This window comes from Musa acuminata, chromosome BXJ3-1, assembly GCF_036884655.1.
Source record: "Musa acuminata AAA Group cultivar baxijiao chromosome BXJ3-1, Cavendish_Baxijiao_AAA, whole genome shotgun sequence".
Classification (NCBI taxonomy): Eukaryota; Viridiplantae; Streptophyta; class Magnoliopsida; order Zingiberales; family Musaceae; genus Musa; species Musa acuminata.
This window is the reverse complement of record NC_088349.1, coordinates 9,160,581-9,182,078: the sequence shown is the minus strand read 5'-3', so window position 1 is coordinate 9,182,078 and position 21,498 is coordinate 9,160,581. Positions and strand designations below refer to the sequence as shown.

Sequence of the window (21,498 nt, the reverse complement as noted above, 5' to 3'; positions counted from 1 at the left end):
GAGAGGCATAACCGATGAAGAGAAAGCATGTGACGATGAAGTACATAAAGTAAAAGCCTATCACCACCCCCATGCTTGGTTCACAATTGGTGTGGTGGAGGCAGTGAACCCTTATGATGGGGTGGATCCAATTGCACAGATATGATATGACGAATGTAACAAGATAAAGATAATCATAACAGAGTGAAAACGATATGCATCTCCTCACGAGGGATATTTATAAAATTATAAAAAATACTATAAAATAATAATACCTTTCAAAAAAAAGTTTTTTTTAATTATCATAAAAATAAGATATACTTTTTTTTAGAAATATAGATGATTGGAAGTTTAACACATATGAAAATACTAATACAAATTTTTATAATTTAATTAATTAATTTATTATAGTACATTTATTTTGATCTTGAATAAGTCTCCCCAGCGCACTCATTGCAGTTATCTATATTAGAAGAATCTTTTTGTAGCGTAGAATAATCATTCTATCAAGATTTTCATCTTGAAAGGTGATAGATTTTCATCACAGATGACATATTATCACACTCTTCCCTCCTCTATCTCCTCCATTCCCATCTTATTATTAATTTTTTTATTTACTTAAATAGATGCACTTTTCTTTTTGCAATGATAAAACTATAAATAGAAGGTTATGATCTTTGATAAGCATATCTAAGAAGATTAGACGAATGTTTTGAGTGTAAAGCTTATTGAATATAAATTTATCGAATGAGGTTTATGCCGTGTTTGCTGTCTTGTTTTGGGAGGCATCCCTGCCGAGTGCTCCGGATCATCTGTCACGTCCGAGCCAGCAACGAAGCGGCGGGCAAATGTTTTTGTTAGCTGGCGGACGCGGTCCCAAAGGCGAGACGATGACGGGGGAAAGAGGGGCCTTGTCGTCTAAACCTCGTTACCCGTGTTTGCTGCCTCGATCGTGATCGGCATCTCTATCCGACTCCCGGACAGTCACCTGTCTCAGCCGAGTCGTCAACGATGCGATGGCTGACAGTTATTTGCTGGACAACGCGGTCCCACACAATCGACGAATGGAAAGGGACGTCCATCCCTGATCCGTGGCTTACCCGAAGCACCGAAGCCGAACCAGCTTACCTGACCCGTCGTTGTCCCGTCTCGTACTTTTATTTTTTCTTTTCATTTAAATATGCCCCACAAGAAATCCAATCCCGCGTCTTATATCAAACCGACGCACTTGAGGAGAGAGAGGGAGAGCAAAAGATAACGATCGGGTTCAATCGTTACCTTACACGCCAAAACATTAAAAGCCGCCACCCGCGAATCCCTCCATCTCGCTCGCTCTCTCTCGTGCTCGCGTCTTTCGTTTATTTTTCCCTTTCTCTTCCTCTTATTATTTTCTTAGGGCAGAGCGAAACACTAAGCTCCTCCGCTGCCCCGTCGTCGAGATGTCAGCAACCGGCGCGGACACCAAGCCGGAGGAGGGGGAGACCGCTGCCGTGGCGCCCGCCGCTGGGGAGGTCCTATACTGCGGGGGTACCAACTGGGACATGCTGGGCCGGATGGGGGGCCCCAATGCTGCGAACCTCGTTTCCCCCACCAGGCTTCGCCCGCTCGTCGGCGTCGACATTCGCTTCGTGGCATCTGGTTGTAGTGAGTGTCGTATCCTTTCCCCTTTGTCCTTCTGTTTCCTTTCGACCCATCCACGTTAAATTCTGAAGGATTGTTTACTTGAGATCTTACTTGATGTGCTCTGGATAGATTGATTGTGATGTTCGTGGTTCTGGATGCAGGACGGATGTGCGTTGTCCTTATTTCAAAACGCTTGTTCTCCCCCACCAGGCTTCGCCCCAACGCTGCCGTGACTCTTTTCTCTCGTTTTGCTCATATTTCAAAACGCTTGTTGTCCTTATTCGTAGAAAACGACGCCAAAAAGGCTCCGTCCACAGTGATACAAAGGACGTTTATGATGCCTTTAAAACTTTTCATTTTTAGAAGAGTTTTTAACTTAAAATTGAAGAATGACTTAGAGTGAATATTTTTATGGTTTGATATTTGAACTTATATACAATGCAGCGTGTTGTTGTTTTTTTTACATCTCTAACCTATACCTTGTCCTGAAGTGAAGAACTCAATGCTTCATTTCTGGTTGCGGTCAGGTGGAGATATCATTGTGTGGACCATGATGTCAGAATACTTGCTACTCAGTTGTTTACTATTCCATCATGGAGATATTGTGACTTAAGATTTGAGCGGTGCAATCTTAAGAAGACCATGATGTAAGAACAGGACGAAGGCGCGGGTGTTTGAAGTCACCAATCCACGTCAACTCTGCCAGTCCGTTCTCCTCCGTCTCCTCCATTCCCATCTTCTCCGCAGACGGGCCATCCGAGCTTCTGCCTTCATAATCAGATCCATCTGACGATAATGCTGATTAATTGTTCCCACTGCCACACACCGCTGCAGCTCCCACCGGGGGCGTCGTCCGTGCGATGCACCATCTGCAAGTCCATCTCCTACGTGTCCAATTCTTGGGGCGTCCCCGCGCCTCCGGAGGCTTCTCATACCCTTCCGCCTCCTGGCTCCCTCCCGCACCCGTCGCCATCGTCGGGGCTATCGTCGCCGCCGAAGCCGGGTGGCGGTGAGCGAAAGAAAGCGGTGATTTGCAGTGTCATGGATCGGGATGGCGGGGCTATCGCCACCACCGAAGCCGGGTGGTGGTGAGCGAAAGATAGGGTGGTGAGCGAAAGATAGCCCCGCCGCCGAAGCCGGGTGTCAGTGAGCGAAAGAAAGCGGTGATTTGCGGGGTCACGGATCGGAACACGCCAAACGAGCTTATGGGGTGTATAAATGATGCCAAGTGTATGAAGTACCTCCTCATCAATTGCTACAGCTTCCCAAAATCCAACGTCATCATGCTAACAGGTACTACTATGATCTTTCCTATCACCATTCACAACAACAGTCGATCAATCGGTCTCTCTCAATTTGGTTCGTTTGGTTCCAGCCATAATCATTGTGAGCATAATCCCTTATATAAGCTTCTGTTTCTGAGGTCTTTCCTAGAAATTGAAGTCATCTATACGAAGCATGTTAGTGGACGTAGTTGTAAACGTGCAGTTTATCTAGAGCTTAAACTCTGGATTGGTTGTGGATCTACCAGATAAATATCAATTACCCAGGTAATTCGCTATGCAAATACCCGGTTCATTATTTCAAAAAAAGGGGAAATTATAGTTGAATTAGCACCCCTAACATGAATGAGTAGAGCTTATCAATCTTCTTCCTCTGTTGGATTTGTGAAGGATAGCCTCTTGATTGGTGGACTTAGCTAGGACAATGGTGAATGAATATTAAGATGTTGCATATCAAAAGGAAGGGAAAAAGACATGGGACTGGTGCCTATGAACTGAATCATGAGTTGCGATCATAGATCGGAATGCCCAGAGAGCTCGTAGATAATTCCATGAATCAGAATGTTTACCGTTAGTTTATAACAAAGGAAGAATTTGTTCAAAGAAATGCTTGTGGCCGTGTATGTATGTTCATCACTTACATAATCTTGATTCTTTTTCAACCATTATGGCATCAGATTGATAATTTTGTGCAGCAAAGCAATCCATAATCACTTTAAGTGGTGAATAAAGCAGTTTTTTTTTTTATTTAAATTTTGCAAAAGATAATTGTGCTTTTCTTGGCACATCTGCTTTGTTGCAAAGATGAGTATTGTAGTCTATCTTGCTTCGATGACATTTAAGCCCATTTTAAACTTTAGGGCATATACATTTTCATTGTAATTTTTAAATAGAAACCTGTACTTGTTAAGCCAGTTCGTACTTGTCACCTGGAATTGTTGTATCCTTGTTTCCTAAGATATGAGATTCTTCGAGCAGTTGAAGTCTATCACAAGAAGTAGAAAAAGTTAATGGGTCCTTGCTCGTTATGTTAATGGGTCAATGCAATGGTGTAGTCTTCTTTGATGCATGCTAGAGAAAGAAATGCCATATTGATGAAAGAAAAATCTCACACACCAATGTCAAAGAAATCGATAAACTGTCAGAAGATGTTTCTCAATGTCAGTCAAATCAAGCAAAACAGATGTAAAACATGTGCATAATCAATGACAACAGAAGACACTTCAAGTGCAAGACAGAAGGTACACATTACAGAGAAAAAGGTTTTGCATAAAGACGAGCATTAAAGTATGTTCTGTATGGACAATTACCGCAACTTGTCTTTCTCTGCTCAGACGAGCGTTAAAGGATGTTCTGTGCTTGAAGATGTAAAGTGGGTGCTGCTGAAGTGGTGTCCTCCGAATGCTAATGCTGTTAAAGTATGTTCAATGGGCTGTTGCTTCTGGTGTTTGGAACGTGACACCACTGACTTCGTGGTAGGGTGTTTAAGGGAGGTTTTTAGTTCACGGGATGAAGGGTGCAGTGTGGAGGTTCCTCTTATGTTGCGGGGAGAGGCTGTTGTTCAGCATTCTGTCTTCAGTTTTGTCTCAATACAAGTTAATCTTCTAAGATTGCTGGTTGATAATGTCTTCCGTTCAAACAAATGTCCGAGTCTGCGGTCTAAAAAACGCTGCAGCACTGCTAGATGAAATGAAGCTCTTGGGTGAAGTTCCAAGCAAGCCAAGTGAGTGATTTTCTTCTTCATTACACCTTCCTGTATAATGCTCATTTTGCATAAATGTAATATTTGGTGGAAGTATGCTCATTTACTTAATATTTTTTTATTTGTTCATTCACTTGTTGTTGAATTGAAGAAAATATTCAGCTTACTTTTATTTGTAGGTGCAAGAAAGGTGTTAAATTCTGAGCTTTGGCATGCCTGTGCTGGACCACTTGTATCATTGCCTCAACCTGGAAGCCTAGTATACTATTTTCCACAGGGACACATTGAACAGGTTCTTTTCTTTCTGATCATCTCATGTATTGTAGATACGGATTCTTGTCTTGTCTTTATATTATCTTTCCTGGAGATCACCTAGCTCGGAATCTTCGGCAGCAAAATGACATTCAAAAATTTGCACAAGCATTTGTTAATAGAAAAACAGACTTCAAATTTCTTGTCTTATTGATATTTATTGTGATTTGACAAACAGTTTCAAATTTCTTGTCTTATTGATATTTGTAGTGATTTGACAAACAGTTTTTTCTCTGTCCAGAAAGTTTCTAACAAGCCTAGATTAACACTTGAGGGATCTGGGTTAAGAATGAAAGACTAAAATTTTGGTAGAATGGCTTCTTCTGCATGTTAAAAGTTTCAAAATTTTGATTCCTATTATGATCGGAACGACATTGATAATCACATATGTTAGGCTGGATTAAATGCAACTCACATTTAGACATTACATATCCAAACTAATTTTTATTGGTTAGATTTGGCTATTTTTTGATTTATGGGATGGATGTTGTCAAGTTTGCTTGAAGCCATCATTTCTGAGCCAAAATAAGATATTGACCAAGTTATTGTTGCAAAAATTGAAAGCTTTTCATTTTTTGGTTTGTTAATTATCTTCTGGCTTCTGGTCAGGTGACTTCTTCAACTAGAAAAATAGCAAACTCACAGATTCCTGCCTACACAGATCTCCCATCTCAATTTATGTGCCAAGTTCGCAATGTTACACTACATGTGAGTATAGTAGGTGATGTTGGTTTCTACTATTTCTTTATTTAAAATATTTCTGAATACTTGCTTTTTCTAATTGGCACATATTCGTAGGCTGACAAGGAGATGGATGAAATATATGCTCTGATGACCCTTCAGCCAGTAACTTCTGTAAGATTTTCATTTTGCTTCTTTGAATTACATATTTTGATACTTATGTTTACATTCTTGGAATCAGATTTCTCTTATAATAATCATTGATCTTCTCTAGACAGCTTTTATGTTGCTTTATAAAAGACAGAGAAACCAAAGTCATGCTAGTTTTCTTGTGAATTGATGTTTTTCCCTTAGATGTTGGAGATTGAGTCATAACATATTGTAATTCTACGTCTGTGTGCAAGTTAATCTTGTTAGTTATAATGACGCTTCTCTTTTCTTGTGGGAGAATTCGATTACCACTCATTTGAGTTTGAGAAGGTTAAATTATAAGAGTGCAGCAAAAAAGTGTGCATTTGTTGGTTCCTAATATTGTTCTCCAGGACATGGAGTTGAGAGAAGATGTTTACTAGGTGGATAAGACCTGAGTGCTTCACAGTGACTTAGAAGCTTGCATTTGCAATGCACCACTTCATGCAACACTATGATGATGATATGATGGCATTATAGTGAAAATTAAAATGCACTATTTGAGGTATTAGTTCAAGGGAGGATTCGTACTAGTATTGTGATTCTTATCTTTCTCTTTTCCTTTCAGGAAAATGATGTCTTTCCTATTCCAGATCTAGGTCATACTAGATGTAAGCACCCAACTGAGTTCTTCTGTAAGATTTTAACTGTAAGTGATACTAGCAAACATGGTGGATTCTCAGTACCTCGAAGGGCTGCTGAAAAGCTATTTCCACAGTTGGTGAGGAGTAGATTAATTTTCTGCTGACTTTCTATTGGACATGCCTTTAAACTTGCGTATATTTCCCAGGATTATTCAATGCAACCTCCAAATCAGGAACTTATCGTCAGGGATTTGCACGATAACTTGTGGACATTTCGACACATCTATCGTGGTGGGAGGATACGCATATTTTGAGTTACCATTACATCCATGGTTTTATACTTGCTAGCTAATTCCAACTTTCTCATCTTAGATGATTTCCTGGAAATTCAACAAATGGTTTAAGCAGAAATATCCTGCATTGTTATGTCCCATACTCTTGTGCTCACAAATAAGCATTTTCTGCCAATATAGAGTTCCACCATTTTGCATTTATTTATATCGATACAAATGTTGGAAGTAACAGAATGCTTTCCTCTTCTTTCCAGGACACCCGAAGAGACATCTTTTGACCACTGGATGGAGTCTCTTTGTGGGTGCAAAAAAGCTTAAAGCTGGTGATTCTGTTTTGTTTCTCAGGTAAAATGACAGAACATGAGGAAAATATGTTTCTGATTGTAATTATATTACAATATGATCTTGGTATTGGCTTTTCAAATCCTAGAAACTTGGAAATTATTGAATGATTGTTCTTTCAGTCCTTTAATTGTTGTATTCTACAAGATCATAGAAGATATATAGTGTAGATTTCTCATAGCCAGTGTCCAGGTTCATAACATATATAGAGTTATTCTCCGAAGTTCTTACAGAATAGTTTTCTTGGTCTGTTCAAAGTTTATCTATTCTATTCTTATACGAACAATTGGAAACTAACATGATATGTGCTGGTTTTTAAGACAACGTGAGGGTTCAAAAAATATTTTCCCAAGGACTTCCTATGATTATGCTGTTTTGGTGATGCCTTGTTAAAATTTTCTTCCTTCCAATAGTATCACTGAAATTTCAATTACTATGAGTGTGAAAGTAACAAATTATTGATGAGTTCAGGTTGGCAAAAAAATCAAAACTTGAGTTAGGTATGTGCCATAGTCAGGACAATATCAAACATACCATAGAACTGCCACATCCATGAGCCCAGATATGAATCATGGTCAGTGTTGTAGGTTGAATAAATTCTGATTTTTTTTATATATTCTTCTTTTAGTCAATTCAAACCTTACCTTGTTGGAAACAGATGAACTGTTGAGATGCTGGTTTTAGTTTGAAATGTTTTAGTCGTTTGCTAATATAATTAATGTAAGGCTTGTTGGTAGTTATTTGATGGCACGACCTGCTTAAGGTGGATCTATGAACACTTTTCTGACTGCATAGGTTTTTGAAGATGATTTCTGTGTCCATGTCACCCAATCTTGACTAACTCTTATTGTAAGTTTGAGATCAAGCAATGTAGGTCCCTGTCTCCTAATGATTTGAGGCATTTCTCTAGAATAAGGCTTGCTGGTTTATCCATCCATAGTGTTGCAAAACCTTCTTTGAAGTCTGGTAGAGATTTCTTTATCAACAGCTAGCTCTTCTAGGCTGATAGCAAATTTACTATAGTTGTTCCCACTTCCCAGTCTCTTGTGCATGTGAACTCCAAAATGTCCATTTCTAATCAGTGTGTTATATACCCTATTGAAGGCTTTCTGATATTCTTGATGCACAAGTTAAGGAATAAAGGGTTTGCAGATCCATTATAAGCTAATCCATGCCATCAAACAATTATAGAGGTGTCTTATGAACAATTGTTGTACCGGAAAGGAAACCTACTGAAAATTGTGTAACTTTATAACAACGGCATCTCCTGTTAGTTTCATTTATTCCCACAAACCTGGTTTGATTTGGATTTTCATTTTATATATCATATGAAGTTAACTTACAATTTTGTACTAATCTCTTCTAAATGAATCTGCACCAACCTGGTCTCATCCTGATTATTGACTCAGAATGCAAAGCATACCTACTGGTCCACATTTTTGATAAAATTAAGAAAGCACAAAGATTTGATCTGAGTGAGACCTCGATCCATTCAACCAAATCTAACAGTGACCAAGCAATTATGATCTGCTTCGATCAAATGCCTGAAGGTGGAGCCAATCTGGTCTTAGAGTGAGGGTAGTATTTGTTGGAACATACATCTCAAACAATGGAGCTGTTCTCAGATCTGTTTGTTTGTCCCTCATCTAGGTTGGTTCAGGTCTGTTGGATGGGTTGGAAAAAAAATGTCTCCCCTATGAAAAGTCATCAATTTGTGAGAAGAAAAATCCGAAATGATTTACTCTGTTCTTTTCAGACTTTCTTATTAGTGCTCAAGTACAGGGAACAAGGAAGCAGGCATTCCCATGCTTCCTTTATTAGATGCTTGTTATTATGTCAAACCAGAATGTAGGCATCAGATATTTTTTATTATTGTCATTATGCTAGTCGGAGCACAATCAAGCCTTGGGCAGCTTGACACATGAATAATGTATAGCAAATTCATTTAATTGGAATATATTGGAAGTTTATGCTTATGTAGAAGGTCATATGTTAGGAATTGCTATTTTAATAGTTGAAGATTTTTGGTTTTACTTGATGTATATACATGCACACTTTGAATTGCTGTGTGGGGCTAGTTCGAGCATTTTAACTTTTGGGAAAAAAAAATCATCACCAGAAACTAATGAAATGTGTAGTGCATGCAGGGATGAGAACTCGCAGCTACTCTTGGGTGTTAGATGTACCAACCGTAAACTAACAGCCCTAACATCATCTGTACTTTCCGCTGACAGTATGCATATTGGTGTCCTTGCTGCAGCAGCTCATGCTGCGGCAAGTAGGAGCCCATTCACTGTGCTCTATAATCCTAGGTACATTGTTTTGCTCTTGTTTGATCACCATGTTTTAAAACTTTGAGCTATTTTTGTTCTTGATTCTTGTTTATTAATATTTCTTTGTTTTTTCCTCAGAGCATGTCCTTCTGAGTTTATAATTCCTATGACCAAGTATCATAAAGCTGCATATACCCAGGTATCAATTGGGATGAGATTTGGCATGATGTTTGAAACTGAGGAGTCAAGTAAACGCAGGTTGTTTTCCTATCATCACTTTGTTGTCTTGCTGTTGATATGGTAGTTGTTGTTGTCAGTTCAAGTATAGCAATTGTTCTATGGGATCAAAGCATAAATATTCATTCGTTTGTGATTTTGAGTATCAACCGTAATAGTCATGTATGTAATAATTTCAAGTTATTTAAAATCAGACATAATGGTTGGTACAGGTCGGTTATTACCCGTCCAATTATAAACTGGTATGGAACCAACCATTTCTAGTTCATACCATTGTAACGGGTGTACCAAACTGTGCATAGTATTTATTGATTCAATCATGAACCAATATTATTGTTTAGTATTGTTTCATTCTACCTGGTATAATTACCATACCAAGCATACCAACCAGATTTTAAAGTTAAAACAGGGTGTACTGAGTGATAGACCTACTCCATGATCACCTACGTTCAATTTCAAGATATATTTTTTTCTTCGTTTCTTTGCCTCCTCATATATGTTCTTTCTCTCGTGGTCTCTCTCTGTTCCCTTCCTTTGCCACTTCCTTTTTGCCATTGCATCACCACCATTGCCTCCTCCATCTTGCCCCATTGTCATTACCTGCTCCACCTTGTAAGGGTTGCTGCCTCCTGCTTGACCTCTGGTAAGCCTCTTCCTCTTCAACCAAACCTTTCTTCCTCCCTCCTCTTCACCTCGTTTTCTCCCTGCCCTCTTTATCTCCCTACTTCTCTCTGGTCCATGTCAGACAAACACATGCCAAGCATCAGTATGTCGATACATATCGGAACCATACTGGTTCGGCTGCTGATTGGTAGTAGCACCAGACTGTTATTTTAGGCCTTGATGATTTTTGTAATGAATCCCATGGTTCATTGTTTTCTCTGAAGAATCTCTTTTATTCTTTTGCCACTGAATTTGTTATGATGAAAATTAGGAATTTCTAAATCTTCAGAAAAGGCTTAGTTTGACCTATTGGTTCAGACTGCCAGTGATATATTTTTACTCACACCTAAGTAGACCAAAATCGAACTTCTATTTCCACTGTCCTTAGGTGCTCATTATTTGTCAATCACTATTGCAGTGCTATACATAGTTTATTATGATGCAATATGTCCATTGATTTGACTCAAAAGAATTCTCTCCAGGACAAGAAATCCAATTAACTGTACATGCTATCTTTATTATTGCTTCCAAATTGCGTTTGTTAATTTTGCTTAATATGCAGAAGCACAAGATATAAATAAATATAGCTTCTTTGGTTTTAGCACTTGGCCATTCTCAGGCTCTCTTCTTTTTGAGGCATATGCCTTCTTTTCAAAGCTGCCACTTCTCCACCCAACAGAACCTAATTTACCATTATAGACGATGCCCTTCGTTTGGTGGAAAGTTTATAAATTAAGTTTGGAAGAAATCTTAAATAATTTTCTTTAGTGGAAAGTTGATACATTCGTTTAATTAGGAAATTATAGTTTTCTGAACAAGCTTATAGGTAATGATATGCTTAGCTATTTTCCTACTGCTTTGCCTCCATGACCATGGGGAAAATTTCAAGTGATATGTCTATATGCTGAGAAGTATGGGTATGTATAAACACGAGTTTTCATCATGCTGCCTAAATGTGCTCGACAATAATTATTTTCTTTGGTGCTTAAGTTCTACAAATTCAGTAAACTCATTATGTACCATTTATGGACCTTTTTTTCAATAGGAATTAACATCCTGAAATGTGTTGCTTGTTCTTGTAGATACATGGGCACAATTGTAGGTATCAGTGATTATGATCCTGTCAGATGGCCTAATTCAAGGTGGCGAAACCTGCAAGTGAGTCAGATTTTGCTCATGCATTTACAAAAAAAGATCAATGTTGATGATTGAAATTGATTGACTTCTCCTTTTGCACTAATTTTGTCTTTCCAGGTGGAATGGTATGAACATGGTTATGGAGAAAGACCTGATAGGGTCAGCTTATGGGAAATTGAAACCCCAGAAAGTATTTTTGCATTTCCTAATGTAACTTCAAGTTTAAAAAGGCAATGTCTTCCTGGATATGTAGGTGAGTGTTTTCATATTGCTTGGAAGAGAACTCTTTGTGGCTTTTCTTGTTTGTAACCTTCAGTGACAAAGAAAATTGCTATCACGTTGATTTCTATGTGATTTTCTAATCGTAGCACAGGTGGGAACCAAAGATTGATGTAGAACTTGTTTGTGAAATTCTATTCTCATTGCAAACACTTTTTCGCCTGGAGATATATAATGTGATCTATCCAGCCCATATTTTGGTTCCTAGGAATTTTATTTTGTTTAATAATGCACTAAAATTTTTGTCAAATATTTTATTTCAAAATATAGCACAATATAACTTTTCCTTTTTCTGCGGACACCTAGCTAGAAAGGACCAGGAAGCCTTAGCCCTAAGATTTACTGGAATAGAAGATACTAGTTTGATGTGTGCCGTGGAAATGTTTCCAAGTAGTTATGTTCCTAATTTTCCTACGTTCTCTGTAGTACCGTTTCAACAATCATTGCATCATGAAGTGTAATTTATTTGCACCAGTGACATTTCTGGTTAGCAAAGAATCTGACAATGTCAAAATGTGGTTGTTATCATGCAAAATGCACTCCACTAAAATTTCATTAACCAACCATAGTTAGATTGCGTAGCTAATGATAAAGTCAACAAATTAAAAGGTATGTATGTGCTCTGAGGATTGGTTTGACAGTAGCCTAAACTTATATTGGGATTACAGCAGTCAGTAGACTATGACCTCAAGGGGACAGCTGCAAATAAATATTGTTCCCGAGGGTACATGTGCAAGTTAATGCTTTGATGGGTCAAATATGTGATTCTTTTCATAATGTCATACTGTTCGGTTTGTAACATCCTGATTATTTTGCTTATGTGTTGCAGGTCCTGCAATAAACAATCAGTTTGTAAATTTGAACCCATTTACAAATCCAACCGAAGATGGAAATGTCAACACACAGCACTTCTTCGCTGGTTTTGGGTCAGAAAATTTTTCGAGGCTTCTTAACAAGCCTTGGAATTCTAATTGTGATGGCCTGCTTGGACATCACCAGTCCATATGTGCCGGTATTTTGCAGAATGTTAGAAGCTGTGAACTCTCAAAAAGTTTCTCAGTAATTATGCCAGCACTGCATACAATGGGAAGTTCTACTCAGCGGGAAGTAGTCACCACAGCAGCAATGCAGCAGAAACAACATTTCTCTACACATTTCTCTACTGCTGAAAATGCTGCAACTTCCTCTGCAGATTTATCTTTGATGGCAAATTCCAACAATTTTGAGCCCACAGAGACATTTCAGCTCTCTTGCATTTCGGATTCTGGAACACCCCAGTGCATCACAACAGATATTCAAGAATATTTTGGCACACAATTAAACTCCCTAGGTGATGAGCTGCTTGTCCAAGGCATCCTTTCATCTGAGGTTCACGACTTAGATGTTCAAGGAGACTGCACTGTGTTGCAGGGTGTATCTAACTCATATGTGATAATGGACTTGTTCGAGGAGAGTAACAACCAGGGTGAGACAATTGGCAATCTCCATCTTGACCCTATCAATGAAAGCATGGATATGAGCCATGTTCCAGGTGCAGCCATGGACGGCCCCAGTCCAATAGGATCTTCCAGGTTTCAAATTCCTTCTGTGATTCCAGTTTGTAATTTCACTTCAAATCAGGAATCAGTGTCTCACATTACTTCAACAAGAATGACAGACTCAGTATTCTCGCTACAAGACGTCCCTGACAGCTCTGCAGGTACATCATCTGCCATCATAGCTACGAATGATTGCAGCTTATACCGAGGTTCCCGGAAGCAAGCATGTCAACAACCTTTAAGAACATACACTAAGGTGGAGTACTAGTTTCGAATATTGGAATTACTTCAAGAATAAACAAAACAAATTATCTTTTTTACTAATAAAGTGATGACATCTTTGTTGAACAGGTTCAAAAAGTAGGATCTGTTGGAAGATCAATTGATGTAACACGCTTTAGTAATTATTATGAATTGAGATCTGCAGTTGCCTGCATGTTTGGATTAGAGGGACAACTGGATGATCCACGTGGTTCAGAATGGAAGCTTGTTTATATAGATTACGAAAATGATGTTCTTCTGGTTGGGGATGATCCTTGGGAGTAAGTGTTGACTTTCCTTTCCTTTTTTCCATGCAATTGCTTTGATTCATTAATAACCCAATAGGCCCAATAAGATTCTTCTTTTCTGAAATATGTTTTAATATTATTATTTTTCTTCAGATCTTTGTAATTTGTATATAATGGTGATTTGGTTTTCGCTATATTCTTTTTTCCATCCAAATTTAGTATTGCGGTGCAATCCCACAATTAAGGAAACTTGAGAGTACCATCATGTGAATCATAGAGCTTTTGGTTTCAAATGTTTACTCGGTCACTCAACCAAGTGGTTAGGTTTCTAGATCAACTTATCTTTCTTCCCAGACAAATTTTACTGAGCTACCCTACCCACATTGGCTTATTGATTTACTTACGCAGTTATTTTTTGTCTTTGGATTCCTTTCCATTTTAAGAGTAAATAAGGGTGTGCACTGACGAGCCATGTCAAATTTTGTTCCTTAAGAACCCTTGTTTACATAAACATCGCATGCCAATTCAAGAATATTGTGCTGATTACTGAATCACCAATGCAAGTTCGACTATTCAATTTGATTGCTTTTGTTGCACCAAGTCATGCTTCTTGGATGGTGAAGCTGCCAGAATGAACTAGTCTTCCTCCCCGAGCTATGAAGCTGGGGAGTCATGGTTGATTGCATGATTTCAGCAAAAACAGAAAGGAAATTTCCTGCCATGTCATGGTTGATAGCGTCCTAAACCATCTTGGTTGTCCTCTGATGGGATAAAGGTCCTCTCCAGGGTGCTGAACTATGGTAAGTGCAGCCTTGTTGTGCCAGGGATGCATGGCTAGTAGTGTCTGCATTTGCTTGGATGGCCCCAAGAATCCTTGTTGTTGTCGATGCACCAAGAAAGGAAGAAAATACTGGAAGTGGAGAAAATTATAGTGGCATCTTTAGGGTACATAGTCATAATGGTTCCTTGCACATCTTTAGTCCATTGCCAATATAATTTTCTACTTCCTCTCTCTCTGTCGCTCTCTCTGAACATAGTTATTGATAGTGTTATTAGGACAGCCATTTTATACCACAATTTGAGTATCTTGGTATCATTGCCGAGAAATGTGCTAGAGAATCTGTAAACGATAATCTCATTGGTGTTTTAATCGGTTGACCGTCAAGTCTTTCATTACTCCATGTCTTGCTCATAAAATATCCACTCAAGGAATGATTTATCATGTCTCTCTAATTGCTAACAGTTGATTGCTTCTCTGCACCCGTAGGGAGTTCATAAACTGTGTCAAATGCATCAGAATTCTATCACCTTATGAAGTGCAGAAGATGAGCCAGGAAGGCATGCAGCTGATGGATGGTTTTGCATGTACCATCAAGTAGAAGGAAAGGCACCTCTCGAGACATTGCTCGCGATAACCATGCAACTCGGAGAATGAAGCAAAGACATCTAATGTTTCCCAGTGAACTATTTGTATTTTTTTCTCTCCCGTCCATCTTGTTTATTATTTGCTCTTTTTCGTTAAAGTGAGAAAAGGTTATGCTTATTGAAAAGCTTCATGTAATGAAGCATAAATCTCCCGATCACTTGAAGCCCATAAATGATGGATATTGTTTGGAATGTAAAACCTAAAGGGTTTAATTGGTGTGGGTTTTAGCGTAAGCAGTGGTTCCCTACTGTTGTTTCTTTCCGAAGGAAAGAAAGAAGACACTCAATGGAACAATGCTGTGAAGTATTGAATGTTCATGTAACTTAAGGATTCCATTCCCATGTTTGCTGCAAAATTGGTGTTTATGATGGGTGTTACACTTTCTGGATGTTACCAACTCCTACAGCTATCTGCCCCCTTTGACATGTCTACAGCATATTAAGTTGAGCTACAGTCTTCCAAATACGGCAAAATGGTTAATCAATGAGTAACCAATGATTGATACACAAGCTGAATTGAAGACAATGCGGTGCAGATTTGCTCCTGTAAGCATAGAATAGTTGCTTCTTTCTTTGCATCACCTTCCTAATTAACGTAATTAGTGACTTTACACTCATAATTAGCCCCATGTTTCTCTTATTTTGAATACAGCAAACGACCAAACCCGTTGGATGCAATGACCGGCCGACGAATTGGGTCGGCATGAATATAAAGAATCGACCCATCACCTGTTCTCCGGCGAATGCGACGCAGTTCGACTTCTCGCTGGCTTCTGCAGCACGGCCGAGAGACGTATCTGCGTCTTCCCCGATGAGCTCGCGTCGGCCTTCTCGCCCACCACCCATTTCAGTTTCTTGTACCTGAGTCTCTCTAGTAGTGTTGTGACCGTGCGCTTTCTGTCGTCGTCGGCGCAGAGGTAGTTGTCGAGCCAGAACAAGCCGCCGGCCCTGAGAACCCGATCGATGTCGAACATGAAGAACTCGAGCGCCTCGGTGCGGCTCGCCTGCCCCAGCGACGGGGCGCCGCCCTCGTCCAACGCGTTGATCGCGTGCACCAGATCGAACACCGAGTCGTAGAAGGGAAATCTCTGAGCCGGCGAGAGGAGCAGCGGGAAGAGGCCCCGAGCCGCCACGAACTCATTCATCGGCTTTCCGCCTATCTCGAGGGTGGACGTCACCACGGTGACGTTCCTCTCGGCCATCCTGGCGGCGAAGTTAGCAGCTCCACCTCCGATGTCGAACCCGATCCGGATCCCGCCATTGCCCAGAGCCAGGACATCGTCGATCAAGAAGTCGTTTTTACTCCTGGGTTTCACCCACATTTGCTTGTCGATGCCGTAAATGCCGGCGCCGGGGATCTTGGCGCCCGGGTTCCAGAGGGACTGGGCGAAGGAGAGTCGAGGAATGGCGGCAGAGGAGGCTGCGGGGCGGGAGAGGCAGCGGCGGCGGGGAAGGGGCTCACACGCCTTCGCGACGAGTTTCTGGGAAGGAGGAAGTCGTCGGTGGGGCATGGAGCGGCGGGCCTGTAGGACATGTAGCGGGAGAGGAGCTCGGCGGCAGGGGAGCGGGCGCAGGAGTGGGCGACGGAAGCGACCATGTCGGTGATTCCAGAGCGGGCGTCACGGCCGAGGGGAAGGGGGTGGTGGGCGAGGAAGAGCTTGAGCTCGGAGGGGAGGGAGGACTTGGAGGTGTCGAGAGTGTCGTACCCTGCGAGCTCGCGCTCGATCATGTGGAGGCGGCGATCCGAGGCCTCGATCTCGCGGACGATAAGTGAGACGTGATCAGATATGACGGAGACGTTGCCACGGCCGCCGCCAACGCCAGGGTGGTGGCGGAAGAAAGCAGGGGCGGCGGAAGGGGAGGGGGCGGAGGTGAAGGCATAGAGGGCGAAGAGGTTCGTAGTAAGGACAGAGGCAAGCATCAGAAGGTGAACAGCGGAGGAGCAGAGGGTGGCGCGACGGAAGCGGGCGGTGCCATCACGAATATTGAGCGAGACGGAACCCATCGCCGACACACAGTGGCGAGGCAGCGACTCCTTCTCGCTGCTGCTGCTGTTGGCTTCTTCTCTCGTTCACACGCACACAGTAGCCACCACTACCCGCACTGTCTCAGCCGCCGGGGTTTGAGGGGGGAAGCGGCGATCGTTGTCGGTTTCCGTTACCCTCTCTCTCTCTCTCTCGTGGGTTTCATTAACTTCAGTAACCACGTAAAATAAACCATATTATACGCACCGCCGAATCTAATGTGTTCCTTAAGAGCGCTTTAAATAACAACTTAACGCATACACTCATTTTCCGTAGCCACTGTTCTACCCGTGTGGTGATTGGACGTCGGAAAATAGATTTTGCCTCCGTATCAGTGTTCGGGACTCTGTTCGCGTTCATAAAGCTAAGAGGAGACGCCTTTTGACTCAGCAGAGAAGGTAACGGTACGGAAAAGGAATCACAAGGGCGATGGGGAGAGCTGTCGTCCACTGCGTTGTTAATGTTGGCAGTGCGTTCGCGTGCGATCACCGTCACCTTGGGATTCATGGAAGCACTGCAACACACACCCATATATGTCTCTCTTCGGATCAAATCGGTTCCTTTTATCCGAACATTTTACTTTCTTTCTCAACGATTCATCTTTGTATTGACAGCATTAGATGTACTGTGGTAAAACCTCTCTCTCTCACTCTCTCTCTTCTTCATGAAAGCCAGCCTCCATTTCCTGCTCCAGTCTTCTATTTCCGAGATCGGAAACGAGACCTGCGAAGCAGTACACCACAACCAGACGATGTCTTGTGCCTGCGTCAGTGAGCACTGCGAGTGTTTTGAACTCTTCCAATGGTCCTGGGTATCGTTGTAAGAGTTCCACCGGCTGTCAAGGCAGTCCCTATGTCGCTGATGGATGCCAAGGTCTGCTCTCCGTTCCCGTCGTCTCTTCTCCGATTAGTGCTGCTTGTTACGGAAAGTAACTTTTTTAGCCGTGGCCTCGGGGCCGACGCGGCTCGGTTCGGGGGTCCGGAAGTCGGGGATCTCGGGCGACGTCCCTCGGGGTCTCCTGGCGGCCTGGCACCGTGGCTCGGGTCGGGAGGTCGGTTCAGCAGGTCGGGTCGGTGGTTCGGGTCGGCGGTTCGGGTCGGGAGGCAGCTCCGCTGCAGCTTCGGGAAGAGGCGACACCGTCTCGCACCTGCACACAGGTCGGGCCGGGAGCTCGGCCCGACCCCTCCGACGATCAAATTAGAGAAGGATGTGGAGGGGATTGCGGATGAGACAGAAGAAGAGCCTCTGAGTGTTTTGTGTCTGAGTGAGTTTCTCCCCCCCCCCCTCCCTTTAGAGTTTGGGGGTATTTATAGATGAGGTTTGATGTTACCTGATGTGACTGCTTGCAGGGGCAGGACAATGCCCCGCGTGGCATTTGACATGGCCACTGGGGCTGCGTGGAGGACCGAGCTACCGCAGGGTATGAGCGAGCCTCGGTTGGCGTGCTCACATCAGGTCGGCATTGAAGCTTCCTTCCTTGGGCAGTGGGCCCGCCTGGCAGGGCAGGACAGCCGAGCCAGTTTTACCCCTATCACTGCTCTTGGGCTTTTCATGATTGGATCTAATGCTGCTAGATTGCAGACATCGACGAGTGTGCTGATAAAGATCGATATCCCTGCCATGGCATGCATCCGCGGGAACACGCTCGGTGGCTACACCTCTTGCTGCCCGGAGGGCACACATGGCGATCCTCTCAACGGAACGCGCACCCCAGACCACATACCTCGCTTGACAGTGAAGGTGATTATGGGCAAGTCTTTTCTTCTACCATGAACTTTCCCTAATAGATGTCTAAGCAATTTAGACGAGGAATATATATATATATATATATATATATATAGTAGAAGATAAGTAACGAAAATTTTGTTCTAGTACAATTATTGGAGATTGCTATTCACAACCCTTTACTCCGTATAATCATTAAAAAATAATAAAAAATAATTTTACTAAATATGATTCTTCAATTACTAATCATACCTTTATTTTGCACAACCTTATTAGGTTAGAATATGATATCTTCTAGGATGCAAATTGACTTAGAAGATAGATATCTTCTCGCTGTTTTAAATTTTAAAAATATTAAATTAATTTAATAAACATAAAAAAAAAATATTTCTTACTTTCTCATCTTTGATCTTCTAATAGTCCCATTTGATTATCTATCTTTTTTTCATTATTTTACATCATCGTTGATGAATGATGAGTTGACAATAGGAGAATAAGAAGAGGAAGGAAGAAAAAGAGATTACACTAAAGGAGTTGGAAGAGTTTATTAAAATCAAGTAAGAAGTTGAGTGTATTTATGCTCGTTATATAGGGATATATGATAAGAAAGATATCGTTAATCTAGTATGATCCAACACATTGCCTTCGTGTGATTGCAAACTAACACTAAAGGGGATAGGATCTACACTCATGCCCAAATCCAAAACAGATAGTTACAAACTAACTCCCTCTTTTGCCCCTACATAGATAAAAGTCTAGAGGAATATTGTAAGAGGCAGTTAAAGGTTGCCTCTCTAGAGAATATTCCACCACCTAGTATAAAAAGCTCAATTATGATGTTGTTACTATTATTATTTTACTTTTGACCTCTTTCCGCCTCACTTACCACCTTAGGATATTAACTTAGGCATCAAAGAGATCATGTCAGGAAACTTATTCTCAATCTTGGACTTTGTTGAGGCACACTAAAAAATATGATTACACTTCGACATTTCTTGCACATTAAGGAACATGTTTTCATCTTAGCAGTACCTTAATTACACTTTGACATTTCTTGCATATAAAGAATGGAATCAGGTCAGGATGATTAGGATGTCAATGATATTTTTTTTTAACATTTGATGCTACAAGGAGGGCTTGATGTCATAGGAATACTCGATTGCCAATTCTCTCAATGAACACAAGTGAAGAAGCTTTGCCCTCGACTCATAGTACTTTTACTTAACAAGGGCAATAATCACCATTTTCGCATAATGGTATTTCTACCTCGGTGGAAACACTAATTAGGTACTGACATTTGTTTAATACATAGGTCTATCATCCTTAGAGATGACCCCGAATGACTTGCTCATCCATATTAAGGTGTTCTTAAATTTTAGCAAGGACAAATATTAATGAGGATGATACAGGTCATCGCCCCACTCTTGCCCCAGTTAACACAACCAGTGGCACCACTAGCCAACCACAGTCCCCAATTCTTCTAGTACCCATTGAGGCTTCTCGACCCGACATGGTGCTGACACCCCAAGAGCACTTGATTGCTGTTCAACTGTCAACCGAGGGGGCATTTCGAACCCCAACTATAAAATTCAGTAAATCACACCACCCCCAGTCTACCATACTCAAGTTTAAGTTTCAATCAACAGACTCAATGGAAAAATCCCTTCAAGCTCAACTATACTAAACAGACCAATATTTGGAGGAGATACAGGTCGATCGCCCTTCATCCAGAAGATTTAGGAAGAACCTATTCCAGCAAGCTTTTGACTACCAACTCTAAAAGTGTTCGATGGTGGTGTTGACCCTATAGAACACTTTGTGACTTTCCAAACTTGGATATCTCTATATAGCACCTCATATGCTTATAGTTTGAGATGTCTAACACAAGAATGGTACACCCGCCTGAAGTCATTCATTTCCTCAGATACGTGCAACCTTAACGCTTAGCAATAACTCTTCTAGGACTCCGACAAGGGGGACAAGGGGGAGAAAGAGACACTTCCCTTACTGGGCCTCCACTGGTAATATCTCGTTCCTCCATACCGCCTTACCCCCCTCACTTTCCTCTGGGCATCGTTGTTGCTTACCAATCGAGGGCTCTTACAATCCCTCATAGAATCAATCATTAATTGTAGCCCTAGTATGATGTGTAAGAAGTACCCAACCTGATGTGTCATTTGCATCTGTGCGATTCCCTACTTCTTGGGGCAATGTCAGCATAGCCCTAATATGGTGTTTCTTCCCTAATATCGTGCTCCGACATTAATGAGGATGGCTTGGTGGGTAGGTCTCCTCCTAATAAGGGTGTTTGCGCTCGGAAGCTTTAGGCATGAGTCTCGACGATGGCACCAGGACTAACGAATTGTCTTCCGTAGTGTAGTGTATTGTATTCGGGAGGGCATCCAAACTCGTCAGTCTCCTTCAAAGGTATGTCAAATTGTTCTCAACCACCGAATGTTCTAACCTATTAATTTGTTGTTGTTCTGCATGTTTTTTATTCCCAGTTGATTCTGTCATCCTATTTTGATTAGTAATAAAAGTATGTAAATCATGATACAATCAGATTAGGTTTCTACAAGATTTAACTGAACAAACAATTAGGACATCATCCGGATATAATGTACTTGAGAAGTGAAGGCCTATCCTATTTTATTCACAATAATAGTAAGAATGACCAAAAGCAAATTAAAGGTAACGTGT

The 21,498-nt window shown here is 41.3% G+C and overlaps 1 protein-coding gene and 1 pseudogene across 1 annotated transcript; one reads left to right on the top strand and one right to left on the bottom strand.

Annotated features, from left to right (window-relative positions):
- Nucleotides 1–1,219: 1,219 nt before the first annotated feature.
- Nucleotides 1,220–15,270, top strand: LOC103995287 (auxin response factor 11). Its single transcript, XM_065136044.1, has 15 exons — nt 1,220–1,623; nt 1,764–4,608; nt 4,767–4,879; nt 5,509–5,607; nt 5,698–5,754; nt 6,338–6,490; nt 6,560–6,644; nt 6,901–6,991; nt 9,136–9,300; nt 9,400–9,519; nt 11,244–11,319; nt 11,416–11,551; nt 12,407–13,371; nt 13,467–13,657; nt 14,892–15,270. Exons 2-15 carry the CDS (start codon nt 4,509–4,511, stop codon nt 15,001–15,003), a joined length of 2,463 nt encoding a protein of 820 aa, XP_064992116.1. The 5' UTR covers nt 1,220–1,623; nt 1,764–4,508; the 3' UTR covers nt 15,004–15,270.
- Nucleotides 15,271–15,558: 288 nt separating this feature from the next.
- On the bottom strand, nt 15,559–17,278 carry LOC135628989 (probable methyltransferase At1g29790; annotated as a pseudogene).
- Nucleotides 17,279–21,498: the final 4,220 nt, after the last annotated feature.

What these genes read in the sequence shown, in the direction of transcription:
- LOC103995287 (XM_065136044.1), top strand. Translation starts at nt 4,509, where the DNA reads ATGTCTTCCGTTCAAACAAATGTCCGAGTCTGCGGTCTAAAAAACGCT. An exon ending in TGAAGTTCCAAGCAAGCCAA is followed by an intron (nt 4,609 to 4,766) that starts GTGAGTGATTTT and finishes TTTTATTTGTAG; the next exon opens with GTGCAAGAAAGGTGTTAAAT. An exon ending in TTCGCAATGTTACACTACAT is followed by an intron (nt 5,608 to 5,697) that starts GTGAGTATAGTA and finishes ACATATTCGTAG; the next exon opens with GCTGACAAGGAGATGGATGA.